At 44.0% G+C, this 27,785-nt stretch overlaps 1 protein-coding gene and 5 pseudogenes across 4 annotated transcripts; 4 read left to right on the top strand and 2 right to left on the bottom strand.

Moving 5' to 3' along the window:
- Positions 1-1,126: 1,126 nt before the first annotated feature.
- On the top strand, positions 1,127-4,873 carry LOC141020619 (uncharacterized; annotated as a pseudogene).
- Positions 4,874-4,921: 48 nt separating this feature from the next.
- LOC109780923 (uncharacterized) lies at positions 4,922-7,312 on the top strand (annotated as a pseudogene).
- A 1,048-nt stretch (positions 7,313-8,360) lies between these two features.
- LOC141026624 (protein FAR1-RELATED SEQUENCE 5-like) lies at positions 8,361-11,903 on the bottom strand (annotated as a pseudogene).
- Positions 11,904-12,487: 584 nt separating this feature from the next.
- Positions 12,488-13,392, top strand: LOC109780922 (rust resistance kinase Lr10-like; annotated as a pseudogene).
- Positions 13,393-18,245: 4,853 nt separating this feature from the next.
- LOC141026620 (disease resistance protein RPM1-like) lies at positions 18,246-19,400 on the bottom strand (annotated as a pseudogene).
- Positions 19,401-24,226: 4,826 nt separating this feature from the next.
- LOC120974127 (uncharacterized) lies at positions 24,227-27,601 on the top strand. Of its 4 annotated transcripts, XM_040400597.3 has the most exons (8): positions 24,227-24,456; positions 24,542-24,649; positions 24,736-24,866; positions 25,172-25,264; positions 25,346-25,429; positions 26,087-26,153; positions 26,891-27,378; positions 27,467-27,601. In XM_040400597.3, exons 3-8 carry the CDS (start codon positions 24,855-24,857, stop codon positions 27,551-27,553), a joined length of 831 nt encoding a protein of 276 aa, XP_040256531.1. In that variant the 5' UTR covers positions 24,227-24,456; positions 24,542-24,649; positions 24,736-24,854; the 3' UTR covers positions 27,554-27,601. The 4 variants fall into 4 exon arrangements, with proteins under 4 accessions (XP_040256531.1, XP_040256476.1, XP_045089587.1 ...); XM_040400542.3 differs by lacking the exons at positions 24,227-24,456; positions 24,542-24,649 and having other exon boundaries at positions 24,737-24,866; positions 25,093-25,264; XM_045233652.2 differs by lacking the exons at positions 24,227-24,456; positions 24,542-24,649; positions 25,346-25,429 and having other exon boundaries at positions 24,737-24,866; positions 25,093-25,264.
- The last annotated feature ends 184 nt before the right edge of the window (positions 27,602-27,785 follow it).

The raw sequence follows: 27,785 nt of genomic DNA, 5'->3' as shown, positions 1-27,785 counted from the left end.
TGAGCGGTTTCAGGAAATGCACCCAACTTTTGGCAGGGCGCGTGGGGCCCCACCCAGGCACCCCACACCAAAAATGAACGAAATCCGACAACGAACGCACGTTGCATCACGTCCGGGCAGTATTTTAGGTGTTTTCGGCCTGGAAAATTGTAGAAAATACATACAGCCTCGAAACACGACAAAATTTTACGTGCGTGCCCTGCATGGTCACTGTAGCACGTGGAAAAAAATGGGCCCATTTGGCGGATGCGAAGGAGAGATGCACTGACTCTATTGACCCTACATCTCCTCCAAATAGAGTTAATTATAGATAGACGCTTATTAAAATTGAATTAGATAATCTCGACCAGTGTAGGACTAAAGCACGACCGACGATTATATCATGCCGCATGTATTGATTGCAAACTGATCACCACGGGCCCGACACCATAAATATCTCCACGAGCCGTCGCTATCTGAGGGAATATTCCCGACAGTCTAGGACGTCGGTGCCCAATCACGTCGTGCATGCACTTTCGACCTTGTACGTTTCGACGACGCACCCGATCTGATCCCGCCCGCCGTCACCCCACACTGGTCGCCGTCAACGCCCGCCGTCACCCGCAGTGGTCGCCGTCAGCACCCGCCGTTAGCACCCGCCGTCGCCCGCACTGGTCGCCGTCAGTGCCCGTCGTCACGCACACTGGTCGTCGTCAGCGCCCGCTGTCAGCGCACGCCGTCACCCGCACTGCTCGCCGTCAGCACCCGCCGCCGCCTACATTGGTCGCCGTCGGATAGGTATTTCTTTGAATATGTTTCATTATAATATAACATCTCAGCTGCATGCAACGTCACATAGATATTATTATATGAAGTATGGACATCGATGGCGTGATTGCATGTTCCGTAGAAAAGAGGGTTAGTCTTGTTAATAAGTTAACACCAAGTCAGCGATTCACATTTTACGAAACGGAGATGGAGGGCATGTTACGAATACCTTCGGTGAAGATGCGTGATAATTTGTTTGCGCTTATGATTCAAGGTTTCAATCTAAGTACTACAAAATTCATGGTCCAACAGGCAGCCGGAAAGAAAGGGTTGATTTCACTGAGGCCTGATAATGTGTTCGCTATATTTGGTTTGAAGAATGAAGGAGTGGATGTTTCTTGTTTTTTGAGTACGGACCAAGAGAAAGCAGTAAAGAAAGTTCCAGTTAGTTTTGTTAACAAAAAGACTAGTAAAATCTTGATTGACGATCTCATTCAGAAGATTGTGAGAAATAAAAATGCGGACGATGAATTTGTTCAGATGGCGTTTCTCGTCCTGTTAGGGACTATAATTGCACCAGTCTCTGATGAGTACATACCAAAGAATTATTATGCGCTAGTGCAAGATGTCAGGTCGATAAAAAAGTTCAACTGGAACGCATTCACTTTGCGGTTTTGTTTGTCGGAGATTGGTATGGTCTTGCAGCCCGGCCGTGTTAGGGAATGGCCACGTGGCAACCTAGCACTTCTGCAGGTATGATATATTTCTTACGTTAAACATTTGTATTATGTAATAATAGTGTAACACGTGATAAGTGATTGTGTTTTTGTTTTGCAGTATCTATATTGGCAGAAGGTGCATCCAATCACCGGTCCGCAGTATGATCCGTTATCACTGTTGAGCCCCTTGATGAGGAACTGGACAGAAGAGGCAGCGGAGAAAAGGGACAAGTACGACTTCCAATATGGTCGTGGTGTTGGGACGGTAATACGTGCAATTTATTTTTTCATTTAAAGTATGCAATTAATTATTAGTTAAATTTGAATGTATGATTCTTTATGTTGTAGATCGATGACACCATTACTGAAGAGTACCGACTAAACAAAATTAGAGTGGAACAAGCTGGAAAAAACAAGAAATCCAGTACGAAAAAGTCTAACATTACAGCAAGGAGAAAAGGTGTGAGTACATATGAGGCTTCCACTAGCCAGAACCCTATTATGGATCGGATTATGACTGAGCTGAAGCACATTCGTAAGAACATGCTTCGTTTGCCAGAGCTATGCGCACAGGTACAAGTTTCGTTTTTATGCCATTCAATTTGATTTTTGATGTGTCACCTAAGTAACTAGAACTTATTTGTAATTATAGAGGGTGATAGAGAAATTGAACAAAAGCGGTGTCTTCTACAAAGCCGGTGATACTGAAAAAGAAGAAGAGAATGAGTATGGTGATAATAGTGAATCTAGAAACTATGGTGGAGACCCTCGTAAAGAATTTGTATATCAACGTGATATGGACAATTTGAAAACACCAGCAAAAAAGAATGTGCAAGAGGATGATGAACATGATCTTAATGATTCTGAAGAAAAGAGACCTTATTATTGCACACCTGACTATTTGGATAGTTTCAAGGGTGATAAAGATGATCCTATCGAAGTTCCTGAGGTATCGGATGAGAAATTCGTTACATCTTTAGGAACAGATGAAATCGCATCACGTGGATCAGTTGGTTCTATTGGACAAGATGAGGTACCGGAGGAGGTTGTTGGGAAACGGAAGCGCAAGGTATCAAACCTTGTGAAGTCTCCTTATGTGCGTACTATACCGACTAAGCGTGCAAAACGTTCCGCAAAAGCAAGTGAGTTTTATAAATTTTCAGGCTGTTCTAATTGACTTTGCGCTGGACTTACAACTTATCATTGATTTAGTAACATATTAAAGTTATGTGCTGCAGAACTATTCGAGAAAGAAGTCTTCCAAAATTCTAGTGATGAATACGATGTGGTGAAAGCGTCTGTTAAGTTTGTCCGTGCTTATGAGCATTCAGGAAAACATGGAAAGAAGGAAATATTCAATGATGGCATGGCGAAGGTCTGAGTGCAGAGAGTGCTTGTAAGATTCTTAACCATCAATGGATAACCGGTGATGTAAGTTATTGTTGTGTTTTATATTACCGTTCACTGCAAATTGGAATTGTTATACATCTTTTAAATTATTTTCAGGTTATCAATGCTTATTCGTCGTATCTGTTGGGAGTTGTTGGTGACGATCGTCATACAATGCCGACCTGGCTGGTCAATTGGTTACTAGAATTTAGACCAGACACCGAGCCAGGAAAAAATGAGAACGAAGTTATGGCGAAGAAGAATGGACCCGTGAATAGATGCACCGATGAGTATTTTAAAAAAGATAAGGTAAGTTCGACTGGCTTAATGTATGCATTTACGGGTTTTAAATAATGAAACAATATATGTGTTGATTACATCGTATATTTGTTGTGATGCTGACTTATATTTATGCCCCAATCATGAGCTCTCAAGGGAAATTATTATTCAATTTTTTTATGCCCGGCTTTCTCTTAATAATCGCTCCATGCTCGATACTTCTTGTACTGGTTCTTTTATGATGAAGACTATTGAATTCAAATGGAATTTATTGGAAAGAATTAAACGCAAATCTGAAGATTGGTACCTCGACGAAGGTAAGGAGTCAGGTATAACACCTAAGTTTGATTGTGTTAAATCTTTTATGGATACCGATGCTTTCCATGGATTTAGCACTAAATATGGACTTCACTCTGAGATAGTAGCTTCTTTCTGTGAATACTTTGCTACTCATGTTGATCTCCCTAAGGAGAAGTGGTTTAAATATCATCCTCCCGTTGAAGTAAAAGTAGTTGAACCTATTAAAGTTGAAGAAAATACTATCACTTATAATGTTGATCCTATTGTTCCTACCGCTTATATTGAGAAACCACATTTCCCTGCTAGAATAAAGGATCATACTAAAGCTTCAACTGTGGTTCGTAAGAGTAATGCTAGAAAACCTACACCCCCTGAGCAAATTAAAGTTGAACCTAGTATTGCTAGGGTTAAAGATCTCTTGGCCGATAATATCGCTGGGCATATTATTTACTTTTGTGATGAAGCTGCTAGAATTGCTAGACCCGATACTAAAAATAAACATAGACCTGTTGTAGGCATGCCTGTTATTTCTGTTAAAATAGGAGATCATTGTTATCATGGCTTATATGATATGGGTGCTAGTGTGAGTGCAATACCTCATTCTTTATACAAAGAAATTATGCATGATATTGCACCTGCTGAGTTAGAAGATATTGATGTTACAATTAAGCTTGCCAATAGGGATACTATTTCACCAGTTGGGATTGTTAGAGATGTTGAAGTCTTGTGTGGGAAAGTTAAATATCCTGCTGATTTTCTTGTTCTTGGTTCCCCACAAGATAACTTTTGTCCCATTATATTTGGTAGACCCTTCTTGAATACTGTTAATGCTAGGATAGATTGCGAAAAGGATATTGTTGCTGTTGGTTTAGGGGATATGTCTCATGATTTTAATTTTGCTAAATTTCGTAGACAACCCCATGATAAAGAATTGCCTAGTAAAGATGAAATTATTGGTCTTGCTTCTATTGCTGTGCCTCCTAATGATCCTTTAGAACAATATTTGCTGGACCATGAAGATGATATGTTTATGAATGAAAGAAGGGAAATAGATGAATTATTCTTTAAACAGGGACCTATTTTGAAACACAACTTGCATGTTGAAATTCTAGGGGATCCTCCTCCACCCAAGGGTGATACCGTGTTTGAGCTTAAACCATTACCTGATACTCTTAAATATGTGTATCTTGATGAAAAGAAGATATATCCTGTCATTATTAGTGCTAACCTTTCAGAGCAGGAATAAGAGAAATTATTGAAAACTCTGAAGAAGCACCATGCTGCTATTTGATATACTCTTGATGATGTTAAGGGCATTAGTCCCACTCTATGCCAACACAAAATAAAATTGGAGAAAGACGCTAAACCGGTTGTTGATCACCAACGATGGTTCAATCCTAAGATGAAAGAAGCGGTAAGATATATTTCTGCAGGTGTGATATATTTCTTACGTTAAACATTTGTATTATGTAATAATAGTGTAACACGTGATAAGTGATTGTGTTTTTGTTGTGCAGTATCTATATTGGGAGAAGGTGCATCCAATCACCGGTCCGCAGTATGATCCGTTAGCGCTGTTGAGCCCCTTGATGAGGAACTGGACAGAAGAGGCAGCGGAGAAAAGGGACAAGTACGACTTCCAATATGGTCGTGGTGTTGGGACGGTAATACGTGCAATTTATTTTTTCATTTAAAGTCTGCAATTAATTATTAGTTAAATTTGAATGTATGATTCTTTATGTTGTAGATCGATGACACCATTACTGAAGAGTACCGACTAAACAAAATTAGAGTGGAACAAGCTGGAAAAAACAAGAAATCCAGTACGAAAAAGTCTAACATTACAGCAAGGAGAAAAGGTGTGAGTACATATGAGGCTTCCGCTAGCCAGAACCCTATTATGGATCGGATTATGACTGAGCTGAAGCACATTCGTAAGAACATGCTTCGTTTGCCAGAGCTATGCGCACAGGTACAAGTTTCGTTTTTTTGCCGTTCAATTTCATTTTTGATGTGTCACCTAAGTAACTAGAACTTATTTGTAATTATAGAGGGTGATAGAGAAATTGAACAAAAGCGGTGTCTTCTACAAAGCCAGTGATACTGAAAAAGAAGAAGAGAATGAGTATGGTGATAATAGTGAATCTAGAAACTATGGTGGAGACCCTCGTAAAGAATTTGTATATCAACGTGATATGGACAATTTGAAAACACCAGCAAAAAAGAATGTGCAAGAGGATGATGAAGATGATCTTAATGATTCTGAAGAAAAGAGACCTTATTATTGCACACATGACTATTTGGATAGTTTCAAGGGTGATAAAGATGATCCTATCGAAGTTCCTGAGGTATCGGATGAGAAATTTGTTACATCTTTAGGAACAGATGAAATCGCATCACGTGGATCAGTTGGTTCTATTGGACAAGATGAGGTACCGGAGGAGGTTTTTGGGAAACGGAAGCGCAAGGTATCAAACCTTGTGAAGTCTCCTTATGTGCGTACTATACCGACTAAGCGTGCAAAACGTTCCGCAAAAGTAAGTGAGTTTTATAAATTTTCAGGCTGTTCTAATTGACTTTGCGCTGAACTTACAACTTATCATTGATTTAGTAACATATTAAAGTTATGTGCTGTAGAACTATTCTAGAAAGAAGTCTTCCAAAATTCTAGTGATGAATACGATGTGGTGAAAGCGTCTGTTAAGTTTGTCCGTGCTTATGAGCATTCAGGAAAACATGGAAAGAAGGAAATATTCAATGATGGCATGGCGAAGGTCTGAATGCAGAGAGGGCTTGTAAGATTCTTAACCATCAATGGATAACCGGTGATGTAAGTTACTGTTGTGTTTTATATTACCGTTCACTGCAAATTGGAATTGTTATACATCTTTTAAATTATTTTCAGGTTATCAATGCTTATTCGTCGTATCTGTTGGGAGTTGTTGGTGACGATCGTCATACAATGCCGACCTGGCTGGTCAATTGGTTACTAGAATTTAGACCAGACACCGAGCCAGGAAAAAATGAGAACGAAGTTATGGCGAAGAAGAATGGACCCGTGAATAGATGCACCGATGAGTATTTTAAAAAAGATAAGATAAGTTCGACTGGCTTAATGTATGCATTTACGGGTTTTAAATAATGAAACAATATATGTGTTGATTACATCGTATATTTGTTGTGATGCTGACTTATATTCCTCTTAATAAGGGAGATACCCACTGGGTTTCGGTCGTCATGCATCGCCCGAAGGAAGAGTTCCAGGTTCTTGATTCTTTGATGGGACGCGAACTTGACAGTGAAGTTAAAGACAAAGTTGAGGAGCTGGTACGGTTTGAATTTACATGGGCATATCGAAACTATCAGTTCGTAATTTAACTATCTTAAATCCTTTGCGTGCTATCAATCATATGAACAGAGGAAACAACTTGGATATGACATACGTGATGCGAATGCGAGCGGTGCTGTGAATTATCCGGATGTGTCTACCTGGCCTATTAAAACGTATAATATGCCACAACAGGAAGATGGGTGCGTATATACTTTCACATTATTTTAATATCTTATCTGAAATGCCAACTTATGAATCATTGTTTGTATGGACCAGCAATTCATGTGGAATATTTGTCCTTCTATGCTTTCAATACTGGGACGGTGACAAATGGACAAGCCATTTTTCGCAGGTATGGTTTTATTTCAAATGCTTATATTTAATTGAATTCATTATGTGATACAATTCACATCGGACTAATATGAAATCGTAACAGGGGTCAATTGATAAATCGAGGGACATAATGATTGCGCAGCTTATTTTTTCAGAGAGAAATACGCTCAACGATGTGAAAGACAAAGTTACCCGGCTTGCAAAGAAGAAATAAAGGTGGCAAAATTTATGTAACAGAAAATTTTGTACGCTCAAATGATGTTTTCATTTATTTTGACTTTGATATTTTGTGATGAAGAAGACACTACTTGTTTGAATATTTAAGTTGAGAATGACATTTGGATTATTATTTTGTCTTCATGCCGTCGTCTATAATTTTCAATTACTCATATTCATACTTCTGCCGTCGGCTACTTGTTTGAATAAAACAGATGTTAAAAACTGCTTCTGCTGTCGTCTACTTGTGTGACTTAAACAGTCCGTGTTTATATAATGTTAAGAAAAATGCCCGCCCGGTAAATACCTTTGCATGTCGGCAAACGGGCCAACAGGGGCAGCCAAGACAGCCCAGTGACTGTCGAGTTAGTAGAGAAGTTCAACAGCAATGCCGACGTTCCGTATATAAGCCGGTCGACGCGCCGTTCGGCACGCGAGGTGGGACTAAATGTTCCATCGCCGCCGCCGTGTCGGGAGCGACGCGCGTAACTACGTGGGCAGGCCCAATAACACTTTACAGCCGGACAGACGACGACCCAAGTACCCTGCGGGGCGACGGGAACCTGAGCGCATTTGTTTAGTCCCACCTCGCCCGACGGAGCATGCGACGACCTGCTTAAATACCCGGCGCCACGGAGGTAGTCGGACTCCTCTGATTTACTCACTATGCTACCGCCGTCCGTCGCTGGCCTATGGGACAGTGCCGTCGGTCCGGTCTGTGTAATGTCAGACTGGCCGGCGCACTTGTCGGGCTGTTTTTTCTTAAAGCTAAAAACTACGGTGTCATAAGCGACGGCGACAGTGTAGAAAAACAACATTAAACAGCGACGGCACTACAGTGCATAATGAACACATCAAAATAAACAGAGTAAAAATACTTCTTGCATAACATAGTCTGTCATCAACAAATACTTATGTGGGTATCTTAGCAAATAGTCTGGCATCAACAAAGTAAAATAAGTCTCATATACCATAATCTAACAATTAACAATGATCTCATAGATAGAAGCAATCCATCAAGAAACTGTCTTCAATCAAACGGCGAATCAATCTTCCATACTCCCGGATTCAAGCAAAGTTCCTACATACAGTAAGATATGTGTTAATTCACAATAAACAAATAAATTTGGTTTGAACAATAAGATTTACATGAACATACGAAAATCATACTTAGGATTTTGAGGGCGCGTGGACTTATAATGACCCGTAAGACCGCACTGGCCACATTGACGTTATCATTTCTCATCAAAAGCTTTAGGTCGCCCATTTTTAGTGAGACCAGGACCATCCTTACCGCGGCCTTTAACATTCTGTTTTGGTGCGCCTTTGGTGTTAATTTTTGTAGGATCACGAACCAGAACATGATCTTGATTTGGCTCAAATGCATCATCGTTCACAAACTTTTTCTCTGCACCAGGCTCATTTTCCTCAGTGTAATCATTATCTATTATGTCCCTCAGAGCCGTCTTCAACTTGTCGAATAAAAATGGTTTATAGCATGCTTTATGAGTTGCTTCGGCAGATAAGATAGTCAACTCGCTGTAACTAGCTCTCTCCCCTGCACCTGCCCATCCCCACGCAAACAGATCGCTAGTGTGCTTCAGGGGAAGTCCACCCCTTGCAATTTTGCTCAACCTCCGCAGTACTAAACACTTAGGTATCTCACGTAAGCGTAGCTGAATCAAAACGTGAAGAATATGTCTGCAAGGAAGTCCTTTGCGATCCATACTTCTGCAACTGCACTTCACGGTTTCTTCGGAGTTACCTGGGGTGTAGTCCACAGTGAACCTGATATCCCTATTTTCCTTCCATGTCAGTATGAACATGTGAGTGTCTGCTCCTCTCAGTCTCTCAAGGACCTCACGCTCCCGTGCCTTCTTCATATCTTCCTGTAAGATATAAAAGTTTGCCGCAGTGAACTCATGGGCAGCTGATTTCTCAATATCTTTACACTCGTCCAATACTGGTACTGGGTATGTCTGTGAGTTTGTGTAATCGTCATGCGCCTCATTCTCACGGAGACGAACTATGCAGTTCTCATAGTGCACAATCATATCAACAATAGTCATACCGGAGTCTAGATTCAAGTGAAGGCATGAATTCAGACTCTCACTTCACTGGTTACTTCGCATACCTAGGAAAAACCCACCAGATAGATATGATGCAGCCCAAAGCCTTTTCTTCTTGTACATCCTACGTAACCATGTCATTGTTTTCTCCGACTGCCATTTGGCAGTAAACGCTGCCCATCTCTCCTCAAATACTTTTTTTGAAGTGGCATAATAAAGTAGAGACCTGAACTCCTTTCGAGACTTATGATGAAGGTGTTTCTGCATGTTCTTCTCAATATGCCACGAGCAAAGACGATGCCAAACCTCCCAAAGTACCTTTCTGATGGCTTTAATCATAGTTGCATCTCCATCAGTAATTACTGACCTGGGCCTCTTCTGACAGTGAGCCCTCAAAAACGTCCAAAGCACCCAGACATAGGTATCTTCCGTCTCGTCAGACACAAGAACACAACCGAATACCGTGGTGCAACGGTGGTTGTTCAGACCGACAAAAGGTATAAATGGCATGCCATATCTATTCATCCTGTATGTGCTGTCGAAGACGGTCACATCACCGTAGTTAATATAGTCTCGACGTGATTGAGAATCACACCAGAATAGGTTTTTCAGCCTTCCTTCGTCATCGACGGTGTGCTCAAAGAAGAAATCTGGATCCCTCTCTCTTCTGGTTATCATGATCCCAATGGCAATGTCTGCATCACCTTGTGCAAGCAACTTCATTTTTTCTCCATAACACATGTTATAAAGCTTCTTCCTCCCAAAACCAGCCTTTGCATATGACCCGTACCTACTGACGAGATTATCATAAATCATATATTTCCTGATTCCAGCACCTGCCATACTTAAGATGTCAGCTTTCTGAAATTCTTTTATCTGATTATGAGACCAAAGAAACGTGACTTCATCCGGTCTAGCTAGAACGTGACTGTGATCATCACTGAAACTGCTGACATACCAAACGTCACGCTCTTTATCAAGCTTCAAAGTTATATGCGCATCACAGAAGCAATGAGTCTCCGCTCTGAGCCTACGGGTCCTGCCTTCCATTGTACAAAGTTTTGCCTGTCGTTTCCCAGCTTTCGAGATACTTTCTCAAGCGCATAGTTCCCTCAGGACCTTTCGAAAATTTCAGCGAGTCCTTTCTTACGCTGAAACCACGCTCCTTAGCATACTGGTTATAGAAAATGTAAGCCTCTCCTAGTGACCTGAACGTCTTCCTCATGACCTTCCAATGCCTGTCCAATGAATCTTGCTGATATTCATCAAATTCGATGTCAAAATTGAACAGATCATCAGCAACATGCTCATCCTTCCCGCCAGGACCATCTACATCTCCCTGTAAATTAAGGCATGAAACCATGTATGTCAGCCAGTTATTATTTTAATTTGTAATGTATGTGAGTTTCAAAACTTACTTTGCTGGAGCTGTCATCATGAGATGCATCAACGTGCAATTTGTCACTTTCATCGTCCACAATATTCCTCACAAAGTCCCCGTCCTCGTCCATCTGCGCACATTTTTAAAAATACATGTAAGCGCTCATACGGTTATTATGTCATTTCTTCTCTTATTGTTTTTAAAACATACCCGGAGTGCACTTTCAGCAAATGAATCATCTATATCCATATCATCATCATTATCGCCATGTCGCTGCATGACGCAAAAAAACATGTAATTGTCCATGCGGTTTATCGCATTTATTGTTTTTATCAATATTGATCAAACTTACATTGCCACTATAAGATTCATCCAAACTCATGTAGTTCTCCTCAGCAGGTTCATCCATATTCAGTGACGAGGTTCCGTTGTCGTCGCCGTAATCATCGCCATCATAATCGCCCTCCTCCTCTATGTATACATGTTTATGAAAATTCTAAGATCAATCTAACACCATGTAACATCATCCCTAAAATAAGTAGTTCATCAAGCAAACGACGTCTCAAACCAACCTCTTGCACGGCGGTGAGGATGTCAGCTGGATCCATTTTGTTCGGTGACCAACGCACTGATGGCGTGACGTTGCTGGCCGGCCGAGGCAGGTGTCGACAGCGTCAGGATGGTGGCCGAGATCACGGGTGGGCGGCCATCTGGGCGACGACAAAGGAACGCGGCGGCAGCAGCAACAGCGCCGGGGCACGCGCGGCGGCCTGTTTGGGCGGCGACGTGGAGACGCGCGGCGACTACGTGGAGACGGGCGGTGACGTGGAGATGCGCGGCAACTACGTGGAGACGGGCGGTGACGTGGAGACGGCGTGGATGCACTTAGGGTTTAGGGTTACGACGGCGGGCGTCAGCGGCTCCCGTGATGTTTTTTTTTTTCATAACTATCGACGCCAATGTGGAGACGTGCGGGCGTACAACGGCGACGGGTGCGGCATACGCGGGCGGGCATACGGCGACGGGGCGATGTATGGCGATGGGTGCGGCATACGCGGGCGGGCGTACGACGTCGCGCGCATACGTACAGCAGCGGGTGGGTATTCCTATACCTAATGTGAAATGACCATCTTGTCCATTATACGTTTTAGGGGGGGGGGGGGGGGGGGTGTGTTGTACCAAAGCACTCCCCTAAGTATGAAAGCACAAATACTCTTTTCGTTAACAAACTTTAAATAGGAGAACATGCATACCAGTGGACGCCGTGCACGGAAGGAGCTTTTTGATGGCTTGGCACACTTTCCTGCAAGACTAAGTATGAGTGGGTAGATGTTGCCCCCAATTTCTTGCTATCTCATGTACTATTTGATGTAACATTGCCACCGAGTTAATAAAGTGCCATGAGGCATTCCCTTCAAAAAAAAGACTGGTTGATTGAGAGAAAAGCCACTTATTAGTTGAGAGAAAAAAAATCCATACATCATATATTTATCCTTTATAGGAAAACATAAGGTTCAGTTTACTATGTCAAATGTGGACCCCTACGAAGTGGACGTATCACATTGAATTTCTAGAGGGCTTTACCTTTGTTCACTTTGGGAAGCATGACACGATGGGATGCCACTAATGCGACCCTCTCCTCTGGCAAGCCGGCGACACCTCTCTGCGCCTCCCTGTCTCAACGCTGGCTGCTCGACAGAAGAGCCGAGACTCCCTGGAGTAGATGAAACGGGCGCCCGGACTCCCAAGCGGTGTCCATGTTACCGTCAAAGTGCTAGAGGGCAACTCCAACTGCAGTGGAGAAGATTTCATCAACGATGTCTCCACCATCGGCAGGATCCACCACCTCAATGTGGTGCGTTTCGTCGGGTTCTGATCGGAGGAAATACGAATGGCCTTAATTAGTACATGCCCAAATGTTCTCTGGACAAGTACATCTTCTCTACTGAGAAGAGCTTCTCATGGGACAAGCTCAACGAGATCGCCCTAGTCATTGCCAGGAGGATCAACTACCTATACCAGGGGTGCGACATGCAGATTCTGGACTTTGACATCAAGCCACAAAACATCCTTCTCGACAGCGCAATTTTGTCCCAAAGGTCGCCGATTTCGGGCTCGCCAAACTGTACCCGAGGGGCGACAATTTCGTGCCTTGGAGTGCCATGCCGGGGACCTTCAGCTACATAGCCCCCGAGATGATATGCCGGAGCTTCGGTGTTATATCCAGCAATTCCGAGGTTTGCAGCTTCGGGTTGCTGCTGCTGGAGATGGACGGTGGGAGAAGGAATGCCGATCCAAACGCGGGGAGCTCAAACCAGGCATACTACATGATGGGTGTATGACCCACTGACTCGGGAAGAAGCATGAGAGGAGACATCACCTGTTGCGTCTAACATGCACGAGCTGGAGAAGAAGCTTTGCATTGTCGGATTATGGTGCATCCAGATGAGGTCTCGTGATCGGCCAACGATGAGCGAGGTCATTGAGACCCTGGAGGCTGGGGTTGATGGCCTGCAGATGCTTTCGAGGCCGTTTTTCTGCAACGAAGGGCACATCCATGTGGAGGACTCTTACCATTTCAGTTCTGAGCTGACGGCGGTCTCGAAGGAGGAGTTGAGTGCGGTGTAGGAAGACGATGTGTGAGGTATACATACAATGTGTGGTATTAATTTCCCTCCGTAAAGAAATATAAGAGCGTTTAGATCACTAAAAAGGGAGTATGTATGTATATGTGCATGTATATGTATGTATCATGGAGTGATGCACTTATGTGTAGAAGTTATTATTGTAACAATACCAACCCAGTATTAATGCTTTGTACAAACTGCCATGGTTGCTGTGCAGAGCAACTTCAAATAAAGTTTGAAATCTTACACCCATCTATTTGTTTATGTTACTCTCGATAAATTCTGATGAAAAATACACTAGTAGAAAAGGGGGCTTTTGTCCCGGTTGGTAAGGGCCTTTAGTCCCGGTTTTTGAACCGGGACTAAAGGGTCGTTACTAATGCCTCCCCCCTTTAGTCCCGGTTCTTACACGAACCGGGACTAAAGGCCGTCCACGTGGACGCATCCCGGAGCTCTACCGACTAAAGAAAAATTTATGATTTTTTTTTTGAATTTTTTTTTTTGCAAATTTTTTTTAATTTTTTTGTTTTTTCAAATTTCTGAATTATTTTAACCTCTAATCTCTAATCACCACCCCTCATCACTGCTCAATTTATCCTCTAATCTCTAATCACCCCTCATCATTCCAAATCATCTAACTTCCGGACGGTCACCCATCCTCTCACTACTCCAGCCTGAGCACGCTTAACTTCCGGGTTCTATTCTCCCTCGTTTCCAAGTCTGCACTTGTTGTTTTCCTGACAATAGTAAGATGTCAATTCTATTAACCCTCAGAAATTTAGCTTGAGCATGAAGTGACACATTTCACTGTTTGAGTTTGCAACTATTGTTTTAAAAAACAATAATTTTTAGTAACACTAATATTTCTGAAGAATTAGTTTGACCATTGTTTGACCACAGTTTGACCAGATTTGACCAAAATTCAAAAAAACTGAAATAATTATTTAGTAACACTAATATTCTAGAATAATTAGTTTGACCATTGTTTGACCACAGTTTGACCACAATTTGAAATTTTTTGAATTTTTTGCCTCTCCAGATCTTAAAAGCCCTGTATCTTTTATTCTGTTAGGTTTTTGAGGATTTTGAAAATGTTTAACGGGGTTTCCCCGGTTAAATTCGGATGTAACTTTTCGAGTAGATGATTTTTCATATAAAAAACTTTTTCATCCGAGTTCGTATGCAAAAGTTATGCCCATTTTAAGAAATTCCAGAGAGATTTTGCAAATAAAGTCGAAATTCATATTTGTTAATTTTCCCAACAACTAGACCACATATCACATGGGAAACTTATTTTATTTTATTTTTTTGACATTTCCATCATTTTTTTTGTTTTTTCTAAAACTGAAAAGGCGGTCCAGGGGGGTAGAGTTTTTGTTAGACATTTTAATAGCAAAAAGAATTTTCATAAAGAATGTTTTTGTTAGACATTTTAATAGCAAAAAGCATTATCATAAAGATTTTTTTGTTAGAAACTAAAATAACAAAATCTGTTTTTGAATAGAATCATAAAACACAGTAATAACAAAATCAAAGAATTCAAATTTGAAAACTAATGGCACTAACAGAAAGTTTATAATTTTTATGACCTAAAAGCAAAAAGAATTAAAAAATAAAATTTAATAATATAAATAAAAATAGCAACAGTAAGTATTTTGTTGTAAGTAGAAACAAAATAAAATAAAGAAAGCAACAAAGAAAAAAAGTGCCATCTACTGGGCCACCACGGCCTGAATACGACTAGAAACCCAACCATGGGCCAGGATTCAGGCCCGCAGGTGGCCCAGTAGGCCCACAGGCACACAGTATACGGTTAGGCCCGAAAGCCTGCAATTGAGAGGAGCTCGAGAGGGTGGGCGCAGCAGCGCTTATAAACCACTCTCGAGCTCTCTCAACTAGCGAGGTGGGACTAAACTTTGGCCGCGACGCGGGCAGCACATGTCCTTTGGTCCCGGTTGGTGGCACCAACCGGGACTAAAGGACTAACCTTTAGTCCCGGTTGGTGCCACCAACCGGTACTAATAGGCATTGCACCCTTTAGTCCCGGTTCGTGGCACCAACCGGGACTAAAGGGCCCAGGTGAATCGGGACTAATGCCTTAGCCGCACGAACCGGGACCAATGCTCACATTAGTCCCGGTTCGTGACTGAACCGGGACTAATGTGAATATTGCCCTGTGATGAAAGCCTTGTTTTGTACTAGTGATATTGCTTGAAGAGTAAATTCTTGACACAAATGAGTTTGTGAGAGGTGACAAAAGGCCACCTTTTTCTTGCTGCGAAACATTTTTTAGGAAAAAGTTGCATTTCATTCTGCTGGCAGTAACATACATTGTGGATGAAGATTGTCACTGAGAGCTAGCCTGCATAAATTTTTTCTTTAGCATATCATAGATTCGTATCACCATTGGTTTACTTACCTGCAAACACATTAAAGATTGCATACATTGAACATTCTGATTTCGGTGCGACAAATAAGACAAGTTTTTTTTTTCTGCTGGATAACAGAAGCACAACTCAGCTCCCCAATTTCATCATTCGTGCAGGTTCATTGAAATACAGTTTTAGTTTACAGCAACATCTCTCCTCTCCTGCAGGTTGACCGATCTCTCATGAACAAAGTTTCAGCATGCCTGTCATATTTGTATTTGTTTGCATAGCCTGTCATGTTCCCTCCTTCAGGTCTGCGCACCCCAAGCACGCGAACCTGTAGTTGTCTTTCTTCTTTGCAGCTAAGAAATCGTGGCAGTCATAGAAATACAGCTGATCTAGTGTTTGATTTAATGGAACCCTGTGCCGTGTTGTCGTGGTTGCATATACTTGCTGCAACCCAGTGCCGTCGAATGCCACTTGTGCGTGCAACAAGGGGCGCTCGAAATTCCAGCAACAATGACATTGCCATGCCTGGAGTATGGGTGGACAATTCCAGCAATGTTGATGTGGTCCTGAAGCTGCTAGTGCTGTTGTCCACTGCTTTTACTATGGGCTATTGTTGGAGCCCCTGTCACAATCTACCTTCCTGTCAGTGCACATGTCACTAGAGGAATAAATAGAGTAAATTTATTTTAATATACAATTGCTTATCTATTTATTTATTACTCCTAGATGCAATTCCGACCAAAATAAATGTTTGAACCAGTCCTTGGAAGGATTCTTTTTTTTCTGTGATGGAAGAGGTGAGATAAAAAAAACACAATTAGGAGTATTTTCTTTTGTAGAGCAAATAAGTTTGCAGACAAAAAATGACCCCTTTTAGCAAAAAATGACCCCTTTTAGCAAAAAAACACATCCTTTTTCTTCGACAAACTTTTAAGTTTAAACTAAGGAGCATGCACATAGTGGAAACTACATGATCAGTTACTTGTTTCTATGATCGACCCTACCAGTTCTGTCCTATGGAGTCAGGTGACGATAGAAATGATAATGTAGAAAGACCATGTTTGATGTAGTTAACAAGCTCGTAATAAATTCACACTACTAGGAGCAGCTACTAGTTTCTTTAATTCTACCAATATATGACAACGTTCATAAGAAAATACTCTTTGTATATGCACACAAGAGTGGAGAAGAAACACCAAACCCTTACCTTAGAGCGGTGATGATGTATCACCTAATCCTTTTTTTTGAAATGGAGGAGGACCCCCGGCCTCTGCATCTGGACGATGCATGCAGTCACTTTATTAATTATTCACACAAGACCTTACAAAGTCATACAACAGTAAGGCTGAAGCCACCGTCTAGGCAACAAACTGTCGCTACTCCTATGCAATTGATGAAGGGGTGCTGATAGTCTGGGCCTAATACCAAACAGACCTCGCAGCCAAACCTAACATCTAAGACCCGAGGTCCCAACCACGACGCCTGCCGGGTATGGGGCATCCACCAGTCCGGCGCACTCCTCAACTAGGACGCCTGCCGGGTATGAGGCCGCCGCAGCCACCTGCCACCAATCCATCCTCAGTGTTGTACTGTTGCATCTACCTTGCCCGGTCTAGCTGCCGTCGACGCCACCAGGACGCCAGACAACGCCACCATCCTGCGCGAGTCCATCTCCGCGCATCGGGCGCCGAGTCTCCACTGCGCCACGCCGCCGAGATCGGCCGCCATGAATGGGCAAGATGAAACACCGCTCTTCCTCTTGTCCCCTTCAGCTAGCACTGGCTCCAAAACGATGCCCCTAGGAGGGAGAACGACACCGAAAGCGTCGTCATCGTCCGATCCGGTAGACCCAGATCTAGGGTTTCCCCCGGAACATCCAGATCTAGTTGACGTGACCTGCAACGACGATGCCTCGAGAAGGGAACGACGTCCGAGATGCCGCCATCGTCCGCCAAGACCGCAGTCAGGCGCGATATTCACCGGAAGCCACGTCGTCCCAATCTCTCTCGGCTGGCTGGAACCGAGCGGAGCCTGGCCACGAAGACGTACGCCGCCATCGGTACTCCGGCGGAGATCCTTCATCTCCTCACTGGTCCCTCCACGCGCTGCCGTTCGGCGCAAGGTCACCCCGCGGCGGATCCGACCGGGGGTTGGATCCGCAGCCACCGCCGTCACCATCTCCGCATAGATCAGCCAACCCCGCCGGATGGGGCGCTGCCACCGCCGGCATCCATCTCAGGGCCGCCGCTCCGCCAGCCATGGAACTGCGGCCATAGCCGCCGTCCTAATCCTTTCTACAATTCCTTTCTGCTTCAGTTCAACTATAACATCCTTATGTGGCTAATCTTCATTATATCTTCGCTCCATTGATCTGAATCTCTGTCCTGCCGGAGTTTCTCTATCAGCTCTTATGATGTGTCCTCCAAACGCAATTTCCCAAGGGCTGCAAGGTGTTCAACGCCATCAGGAAGAAACTTTAGCTCAGGGCAGTCTTTGAAAGCTTTACAGTACTCTTTGGCAAGTACGTCAGTTTAGAATCAAAAGCATCCAAGACTTCCAAGTTTTGTAACCTCCCCACTGCTTCTGGCAGGCTTTCCATCTCGGTATCCCTAAGACCCAAATAACGCAAATTAAACAAGTTGAATACCTCGTTTGGCAGCATTTTGATACTAGTACCTTGCAGTTCCAATGTAGACAGCAAATTTGAAGTTGTTAGGATAGGCTTCAGCAAACCAACATTGACATCCTTCTCAAATACATGCAGGGCACGGAGCTTTGTTGCACCAGATGCGGTCAGTTGTTCAATGCTTCCCCCCAAGACCGATATGCGACGTGCACCCTCTATAGAGAATGTCCTCGTCCAAAGCCATTATAAACTTTACCAAAGCATTCCTCCTTGGCCTTGTTGAGGGCAAGAAGGCGTATTACATCATGCATCCGACAACGTTTCAGTCGTCCAGTATGATTCCTCTCCACTACCTGTAGTACGCTTCTGTTCACAAGCTCGGCCAAGTATCCCTCTGCCACCTCCTCTAATGTTTTGCTCTCATCTTTTTCCGTGATAAACCCTGCTCTGATCCACTGCCTCATTATCTTCTTTCTCTTTAATACATAATCTTCTTGGGATAATGCACACTATAAGAAACAATTTTTCAAATCATACGGTAGATCCTCCAAGCTGACCTTTAGGATTATATGAGCATCAGGGATCACATCTTCCGCCAACTGTGAATCCAAACACCTGTACACATTCTCCCATTCAGCGGAAGTTCGGGGTTTGTGAGAGAGTAGGCAGCCAATGCATCTAATAGCACTAGGTAAGCCTTGACACTTTGCTTTGAAATTTCAAGCAATTTTCTGCAACTCCAACGGGCACTCTTTGTAATCAACATCCTCAAAGGCTCCTTTGCAAAATAGCACCCAGGAGTGTGTGCTTGTAGCGGTTCCAAGTGAATTGCATATGCACACTCCCTAGTTGCCAACACTATCTGCTTTCTTGATGTCATAACAACTCGGCCGGTACAGTTAGATGTTGGGAAGACATCCCTTATCTCCGCCACAAGTGCTCAGCCCAAACATCATCGAGGACCAACATGTATGAAGTGCAAGCTTCCTCAGAGCAACCGTGCATTTCGGCTTAGCAGGTAATGAAAGTTGTCTGCAACAATCCCTCATGTGCTTGAAATAGCCATCGTGTGCCTCCACTCCCTCCACACCGCACAAAAATAATAGTCTTCACATAAGAAAACGGCGAAGAAACAATGGATCATCCAGGAAAGATAGGTCCAGAGCAAAGTAGTCCTTGTGTGGTAGCTGTGCTCCAGAGACCCTATTTTGGTTCATAACTCTTCTCCCTTTGTTTGAGCCCTTGAAGTTGAGAATATACTCCAACTCTCGGTCCATTTCCTTTTGGATGCTCATGAGCATGATATTTCTACTTCTTCATCCAAATCGAGGAACTCTTTTTGAATCATTTTATCAAGCTTCATCGATCCATACTGCTCGTCTAACGAACCATCGGAATCCATCGGTCTGCCTACGAAAAAATCACCAAAAAACCTGGTCGGACAATGTCTCGAACACATATAGGGCAAGGTGCAGTCCGAGCTGGACGTACCGTAGTGGTGTTCGGGCCGGCGGCAATGTCCACGAGAGGGCGAGCACGGATGGGAGTATTGTTGTGCTGGTGCTGGCGGCGTTGAGGCTGAGAGCAGCGGCGGAGCTAGGAGACGGCCGACACAGAGGAGGAAGAAGAGAGGAGAGGAGCAAGTGAAATCGGGTATGTCGGAGGGGGGATTTGGTTCGATTTTTATTTGGGTCGGGTTGTCAGCGATGTGAAGGACACGCCGGGCAATGTGCCTCAGATCTGGATTGGATATAAGGAGGGGCGGTCAGCCAGGGCGTTTGAGGCCGGTTTGAGGCATCCGTCTGGGTCACTTTTTTTTACCGGTCACTAAACAAGCCGTTCGCTTGGTCGTTTGGGGGGGGGGGGGGGGGGGGGTGTGTTAAGGCGCCCGGAAGTAGATGCTCTTATAGAACATTGTTTTGCCATTCCGAGACATAATCTTGAAATTCACTGTCTTTGAAATTATTTATATTTTTGAAACATTTTTTTCAAGTTTGTAAAATATAATTTTCACGTGACATCTAAAGTGTTGTTTGAAGATTAAAATGTTTGGTATGGGAAATTATTTTTCTTTCTCCCTCCATCCATATTAATTGTCGCATGCACACTTATAACTTTAGTACATGGATGAGAGGGCCGGAGTATAATATATAATATATTCCATTGTCTCTACAAAATGTTATATATTCAATAAAATTCATATGTATGTAATGATGCTCACATACCTTCCTATTTTATTTTGGTAGAGAAATTATTTTATATGAAAAGAAATCTTACTAAGTTGCACCAGCATATGTTCATGTATTGAAGGTAAATATTAATGTAACACATTTAAAAAAGGGTTTGTATTCCACGGGCAAAGATATTAATACTGCCTTGTTGAAATTTAATTGTCTCATAGAAAAGGAATTGCTATCAAAATTAAAAGGGACGATGGATATTACTGGAATATTTTTGCAAATAAGAGGAAATACATTTGAGAAAATCTGTAAAAGGGTAAAGAAAATAAATATAAATAAAGGTAAAAGGGCACAGCCCACCAGGCTCCCACGCGAACACGATCCCCATGCCTAAAAAAAAACACACGATCCCCAACTTCGATCCCATCCCAATGGCGGCGGCGCAGGTCATCGCTTAGAGCACGGAGATCCACAACAAGGAAAATGGTCAGAGCAGGATGCTCCGCCACGCAAGCCTCCGACGATCCGAAGCGTCGGCGCCATGCAGGTGCCAGCGGCGGTGATGCCGACGACCGGCTGAGCGCGCTGCCAGACGACCTCCTCCACACCATCATGTCGCGCCTCAAGGCCCAGCAGATGGCGCAGACGTGCGTGCTGTCCACGAGGTGGAGGCACCTCTGGCGCGCCGTGCCGTGCCTCGACGTCGACGAGCAGGAGGAGCTCGGTGCCGGCCGCAATTTCCGCAACTTCGTCACCAACCTTCTGGGCGGCCACGACGTCGCTCTCCTGGAGGAGTTCCGGGTGCATGCCTTGATGACGGCTGACCCTTGGGTCCGCCACGCCATAGGCCAAGATGGTGGATGGCCTTGCCGGCTCAAAAGGTTGCATCTTTCCTACCTCACTAATTTGAAACTGCCAGATCTGTCGAGCCACATCAGTTCCCGCTGCCCTGCTCTGGAGGATGTGCGGCTAGAAGACTGCTGGTTCTGGCTCGCCAGGAATGCCAAGATCGTCTCCTCCTCACTGAAGAAACTGGTCATCCATGGCGAGTACATGGCATACCATGTCCATGCCGTGGCATATGATGGTGATGATGATGATGATGACGATGATGATGAGACTTTTGCGCTGACTATAGATGCTCCTGCTCTTGTTTCTCTTTGCCTGGGCGCCGAGGTGCCTGACGTCATTGTTGATGTTGCTGCACCACATGCCATGCCGTCGCTTGTTGATGCATCTATTCGTTTATGCATGTCGGCCATAGACGACTACGACTTGCACCCTCACTATCGAAATATCCCCACAACTCCGCATGAATCAGGCCTGCTTGCCGCGCTGTACAATGTCACAAGTCGCATTTCGACGTCTTGGTATGTTCTTTTTCTTGGCGTCCATTAAATCCCGTTTAATGAACAGAATCTGACTGCCTGCGTTACAGTTGCTCCCCCGTGAGGATTATGTGAAGTTTCCTGTATTCGAGAACCTAAGGACCTTGTACATGGACGAGTGTGATATTTCGCACGACTTCATGGGGCTAGAGCCTTACCTGCGGAACTCGCGGAACCTGCAGAAGCTCACTTTGCGCCGTTGCAAGGTGCTACTGCTTCTCCTTTCATCAATTATTACCATAACTCATTTGTCCATAATACTAATTTTTCTATGATGTTCAACAGGTCTTGAATTATGAACCTACAAATGAGGTGATGGAACGCATTCACTTGTATTCTGAGAACCCGGTGGATTTCAAGTGCGAGCAGCTTAGACTAAGTGAAATCATATACAAAGATGGTGATGCTTCCGTCCACCTACTGGTCAAGGTATTGGTGGGCATGTGGAAATATATATCTGCCAAACAACAAGATCGAATTCACTAAAGTCGAGTAGCAGAACTGCACTTCAATACAGCATGTTGTCAGTGGTTTGCGGATTTCTGCCCATGTTGCATGTCTGACCATTTGAATCAACGGCTTTACCTTTTACTAGTAATTCCACATGCGCAAGTATATACTCACAAACTATATGCACCATATAAATATTTATTGCCCAACACAGGGTTAATTAACTATCTGTGTAGTGAGGATTGACAACCGAATTAATTCATGAGCCGTTTGATCGGCTTCAGTGTATCAGATGGTTGAGATATTTTGAATCGCACCAACTCAGTAGCTTTTATACTACTAGTATAGACTACCGTGATGTGAATGGCGCCATGGCAGGCAGCCGTGTTCCTTGTCCCTTGTATGTGTACTATTCACTCATAAAACCAAAATCGTTGGCAGTGAAACTAGACCAAAACAGAAGCACAGAGGTTTATTTTACTGTTCATACAGAAGCACTTGAGCTCTGGATTAGAAGGGCACTTTCAGTTAACTAGTATCCTTTTTGCGACTTTGCAATAACCCAAATTTTTCTATTTGTCAATTTAATTTTACTAAGTTGTTGTGCCCGTCAAAAGCATTGCCTAATGTCAATGGATCGTGTGTACCTATGTCGTTGTTTGTGTTCATCAATTTATATGTATGTTGTTTTATATATCGGTTCCGTTCTTCTCATTGTAGTACATGAGATAAACAAGACCTGCTCGATATAGGCAGCTACTTTAAACTTTCTTTTCTGTCCCAATAAAGGAACAAACTAGAAAAACCTTGGTTTCGATCATGAAGGGTAGAATAAAACAATCAGTCCTTTGGTTCAGTGTGGAACCATACTTACTGGCTCTTCAGATATGCTCCATCGCAAATGGGTGCCCACAACCGGCCCACCAGCTTCAACATCATATTGGGCACGACTATGTCATGCCCCCACACGTGAGTAGATTGGCAGCATTGCTCCGCTCGATGCACCAGCGTTGGAGCCCTGCCGCGATCCGTTCGGCGTTGATGACCACCGCATACACGGTGTACTCTGATGGCACCGGCATTCTCGACGTGTTCACCGGACGACCAACAAACCCGATGGACATGGGAGCCAACCATGTCGACCCCAGCAAGGCGATTGATCCAAGCCTGATGTACAATATCACCTCCGCAGACTACCTGGACTTCCTTTGCACAATTAACTACTCAGGGGAGCACATCAAGGTCTTCACCAACCACTCAATGTACACGTGCAGCGCCAACCGCACATATGTGGTGGTCACGCTCAACTATATATCCATCATTCTCGGTCAAGTTCCCCATAACCGGCGGCATAGTGAAGCACACCTGCACGTTGGAAGCTCGACACATACAAGGCGACGACCACCGCTGCTGCAGGCAGCACACTATTCAAGGTGTTCGTCGGGCCGTCAACGCTGACCTTCACTAAGGTCGGCCGGAAGAAGAGCTACACGGTGAGCATCATGGTGCCCGCCAAACACGATTATATATCAATAGATTTCTGGTCAGCACTCAATGATGTGAGCAAGATCAGAGATTGGAATTGGGGTGCTTATCTACTGAAGCATTTGTTACAAGCTGTGAGGAAGTTCAAAACTGATGTTTCAAAATATACTCCCTCTGTTCCGAAATAATTGGCGCCGGGAGTTTCTAGTACAAAGTTCGGCACGTATAATCTTTTTTGCTGTTTCCTAAACTACCCTCCCACCTCGTCCACTCTCTCGCTCACTGACGCACTCTCTGTCTCAGCTCAGCCGAATCCCTAGCTCGCGTCGTCGGCACCTCTCCCTAGCTCACGTCGCCGGCGCCTCTACCTAGCTCGCGTCGTCGGCGCCTCTCCCTCGCCCGTGTCGCCGCTGCCTCTCCCTCGCCCGTGTCGCCGCTGCCTCTCCCTCGCCCGCGTCGCCGCCACCGTCGCAAAGATCTCATTTTTATTCTCCGGCGGCTGATCCCGAGTGCGGCGGCTCGATCTGCAATGGCCTTCCTCCACTCCAACGCCCTTCGGTACGTCACCCCCTCCTAGCTCCCTCGCTGCTGCTCATCTACTCTCTTCATGCGGTACAAGGATTGAACTTGGCGATTCAAGCAGGTGCAGATCTCCGAGCTTTACCGGCGCCACTCCGAACTCGTCCCTGATGCGCAGTCCTCCTCTTCATGCTGTCTCTTCTTCCTCCAACTCTTCCATGGAGCAGAGCAGGTTCCCTTCCCCTCTTCCGGCCGTGTGATTTGATGTTTCTTTTGTGAATTGGACTTGATTTGATTTGCGGGCCTTGTGTACAGTAGATGCCCTCATCAACCTGCCTGCAGCCAGCCGTGCGGCCGCAGCAGATTGATGAGGAGGACTGATGACGACAATGGAGGAGGACTGAATCAAGCTGAAAATGCATTGAGATAATGTGGGAATGGAAAATGAGGTAAAAAACTGAACCTGCTGGTCGATAATGAACTCTTTCTCCTTCAGGTTATATCATAAACTTGAAAGCAGGAGTAATTTTCTTCCCAGAAGTTTGCACAATTTAATCTAGGATCATGGTCCTGGTCAATGTTAGGGGCAATAGTAGTAAAGCCAACAAAAAAGTGAGCAATTTATAAGTTGCTGTCCGTGATGTCTGAACAAATGCAACAAATTTGTATGTACAGTATGATTGCTGAAAATGGACCGTCGTATATACCTGTACAAGGTTGGGGAGGCACGGTCAGCGTTGGTGTTCTGGTGCAGGTCGCCGGAGCCCGGAGAGAGGAGAGGTCGTCACGTCGAGCTCATGGGGATAGGGCAGCCACCACTGTCGCCTCCCGCGACGACAGAGCGAAGGTGAGGATGCTTGACTGTCAAAACTGAAAAATTGAGATCTGCTTGTGAAACTGAAAAACTGTGATCTGCTTGTAAACATAGCTTGAAGATCATGGCTATTATTGTGAAGTTCTCAAGGTGATGAGCTTACTCGAGTGCTTTCCCCTGGAGACTTTGTATTTCCAGGTGACTTCTTGGAGATTTTGAAGCTGCTTGTACTGTCATAATTTTCAGTTTGTAAAACTGAGAAGTGTATTTTCCATTTTGAAACTGAGATCTGCTTGCACTATCATACAGTAATTTTCAGTTTGTAAAGCTGAGAAGTGTATTTTCCATGTGGAAACTGAGATCTGCTTGTACTGTCATAGTTTTCAGTTTGTAAAATTGGAGTACTGCAGATTTTACTGCGAAAACTGTATCCACTGTAAAAACTGAAATAAAATAAGCACTGTCACTGTGATGCTTTGACTAAAATAAAATAAGGTTTATCACTATCAAAATTGTCTAAATGGCCATCAAGCAATGAAATTTGGCTGGTCTCACAGATTTATGGGATCTCCACATCTTCTTCTGTGATCTCCTGTGTGTAATTGAATGTGCTAAAGCATGGAGTAGAGGTTTGTGGCGATCTCCTGTAGCTTCTGTAGCTTCTACAGACTTGATTCACTAAATTCAGTAAAGCATGGAGTAGAGATTTATGTGCATCTTCTTTGCTTATGGAAGGATGTACAGTATGGAGTATGGAGTACTTCATTTCTGTGAATGCAAGGCTTGGCAGTAGAGATTTGTGCAACTTTTTCAGTAGAGTGTAGGAGTAACATTTTTCTGTTCATCTTTTAATAGGAGTACTTCAATGCACTTCATCCAAGGACGATGCAAGCCATTTACCAGAAAGCAGAAGCAGATTTTGGTAGGTAAAGAAAACCTTTGCCTGCTTCCAGATTTGTGTATACATCTACTGAAGCAAACAAATGTACAGTACTAGTGCTAGTGCTTCCAGAATTTGAGTACACCAGTGCATATTCACTCCTATAGACAAAAGACTGTTGTAGACTCCAATTTTAAGTGTCTTTTTGGTAAGTAAAGAAAATCTTTGCCTGCTTCCAGATTTGGAGTACAAAGACAAAAGACTACTGTAAGTACATGCACGTTCTTCGGTTCCTCTTCCATGATATACAGATCGATAAATGAAGTGATTGTGCTCCAACTTTGTAAGAAGATGTTCAGAGACCCATGTAGAATGATGTTCATATTACTCCTATAGACAGAGAGTGATGTACTCCTTGTATTCATGTCTACAGTAAGAAGCAGATAGTGCACATTGCCAGCTGCTCTTTTCCTTGCTTTACCCTACATTTTCTTTTCTTGGCTATGACTGTAAATTGAAAGTGCCATTGCTAACTAACCAAAGCCAGCCATGTTTAAAGAATAAATGTAAGCTTAACACACAACCAAAGCAAGCCATGTTTAATTAGCCATATTTGGATGACTGATGGAAAATGTGGGCTGCAGGCTACACTTGGTTGCCTCCTTTATTTGTCTCTTTTATTTCAGTTGAGTCCTGAATTTGAAATTCTAGTGATTCCTCAAATTCTGCTGTACTGTTTAACTGAATCCATCTTGTGTTGTTAATTTCTGTAATTTGAGGTGAGGAGTACCTGCCTGGAGTGGTGTGTGCTGCGATGACCAGGCGGGGTCGCAGCGACGATCTGTCTGGGCAGCGGGGCGAGGACGCTAGGGCGGCGGCGACAAGACTGGGGCGGAGGAGGTTGGGCCTGCTGCTGGCGACGGGGATGAGCAACTGGACAACAGGGAGGAGCCTGGTGGAGGGTCCTGCTGGTGGAGGGCGGAGGAGGAGGGGCCTGCTGCTGGCGACGGGGACGAGCAGCTGGACGACAGGGAGGAGCCTGGCGGAGGCTCCGGCTGGTGGAGGGCGGAGGAGGAGGAGGAGGATGGGCTTGCTGCTGGTCTGGACGAGCAGCTGGAGGAGAGGAGGGGCCTGCTGCTGGCCTGGATGCGCTGCCCTGGAGGAAGACAACGAGGTACTTTCGTTCGTTTTCACCTGGTCGGAGATTTCTCCCAGCGACAATTATTTCGGAACGGAGGGAGTAGTTGGCTGCCATTTGTTCATGCAGGTATGACATCTTTTCGACCAACAAAAGCATTAGTTATTATTAAACCATTTTGTGTGCACTCTCATAGTTTCCCATGTTTGCAACTCAGGTGTTCATTCTTGATAGTCTAGAGCTCGGCGTACTAAACAAGCCACAAGGAGTAACTCCCAGAATAGGCTTGTATGACTACGAGTGAATGAAAAAGATGGTCGATCAAATTACGGTGAACATTTCAGCCAGGGAAGTCACCTACAACGGTGCCAAGGTTTGTGTCCATCAGCAAAAAATTCTATTTCCACCAAATATCACCTAACCAATACACTCACGACCAAGAAAAAACTACACTGAGCAGGTGCAAAACTAATATGAGGGAAAACCACACTAACTTCCATGTCCAGCCGCTCATAGCCTCAGAGCACACCTCATAT

The sequence above is a fragment of the Aegilops tauschii genome, chromosome 1 (genome assembly GCF_002575655.3).
Source record: "Aegilops tauschii subsp. strangulata cultivar AL8/78 chromosome 1, Aet v6.0, whole genome shotgun sequence".
NCBI classification, from domain to species: Eukaryota; Viridiplantae; Streptophyta; class Magnoliopsida; order Poales; family Poaceae; genus Aegilops; species Aegilops tauschii.
This window is presented reverse-complemented; position numbering and strand designations above follow the sequence as displayed.

Excerpts from the sequence above, each read along its gene's own strand:
- LOC120974127 (XM_040400542.3), top strand. The coding sequence starts at position 24,847 with ATGTGGGAATGGAAAATGAG. Across the intron at positions 25,265-25,345 it reads CCCGCGACGACAGAGCGAAG|CTTGAAGATCATGGCTATTA; the intron begins GTGAGGATGCTT and ends TTGTAAACATAG. Across the intron at positions 26,154-26,890 it reads GAAAGCAGAAGCAGATTTTG|GTGAGGAGTACCTGCCTGGA; the intron begins GTAGGTAAAGAA and ends CTGTAATTTGAG.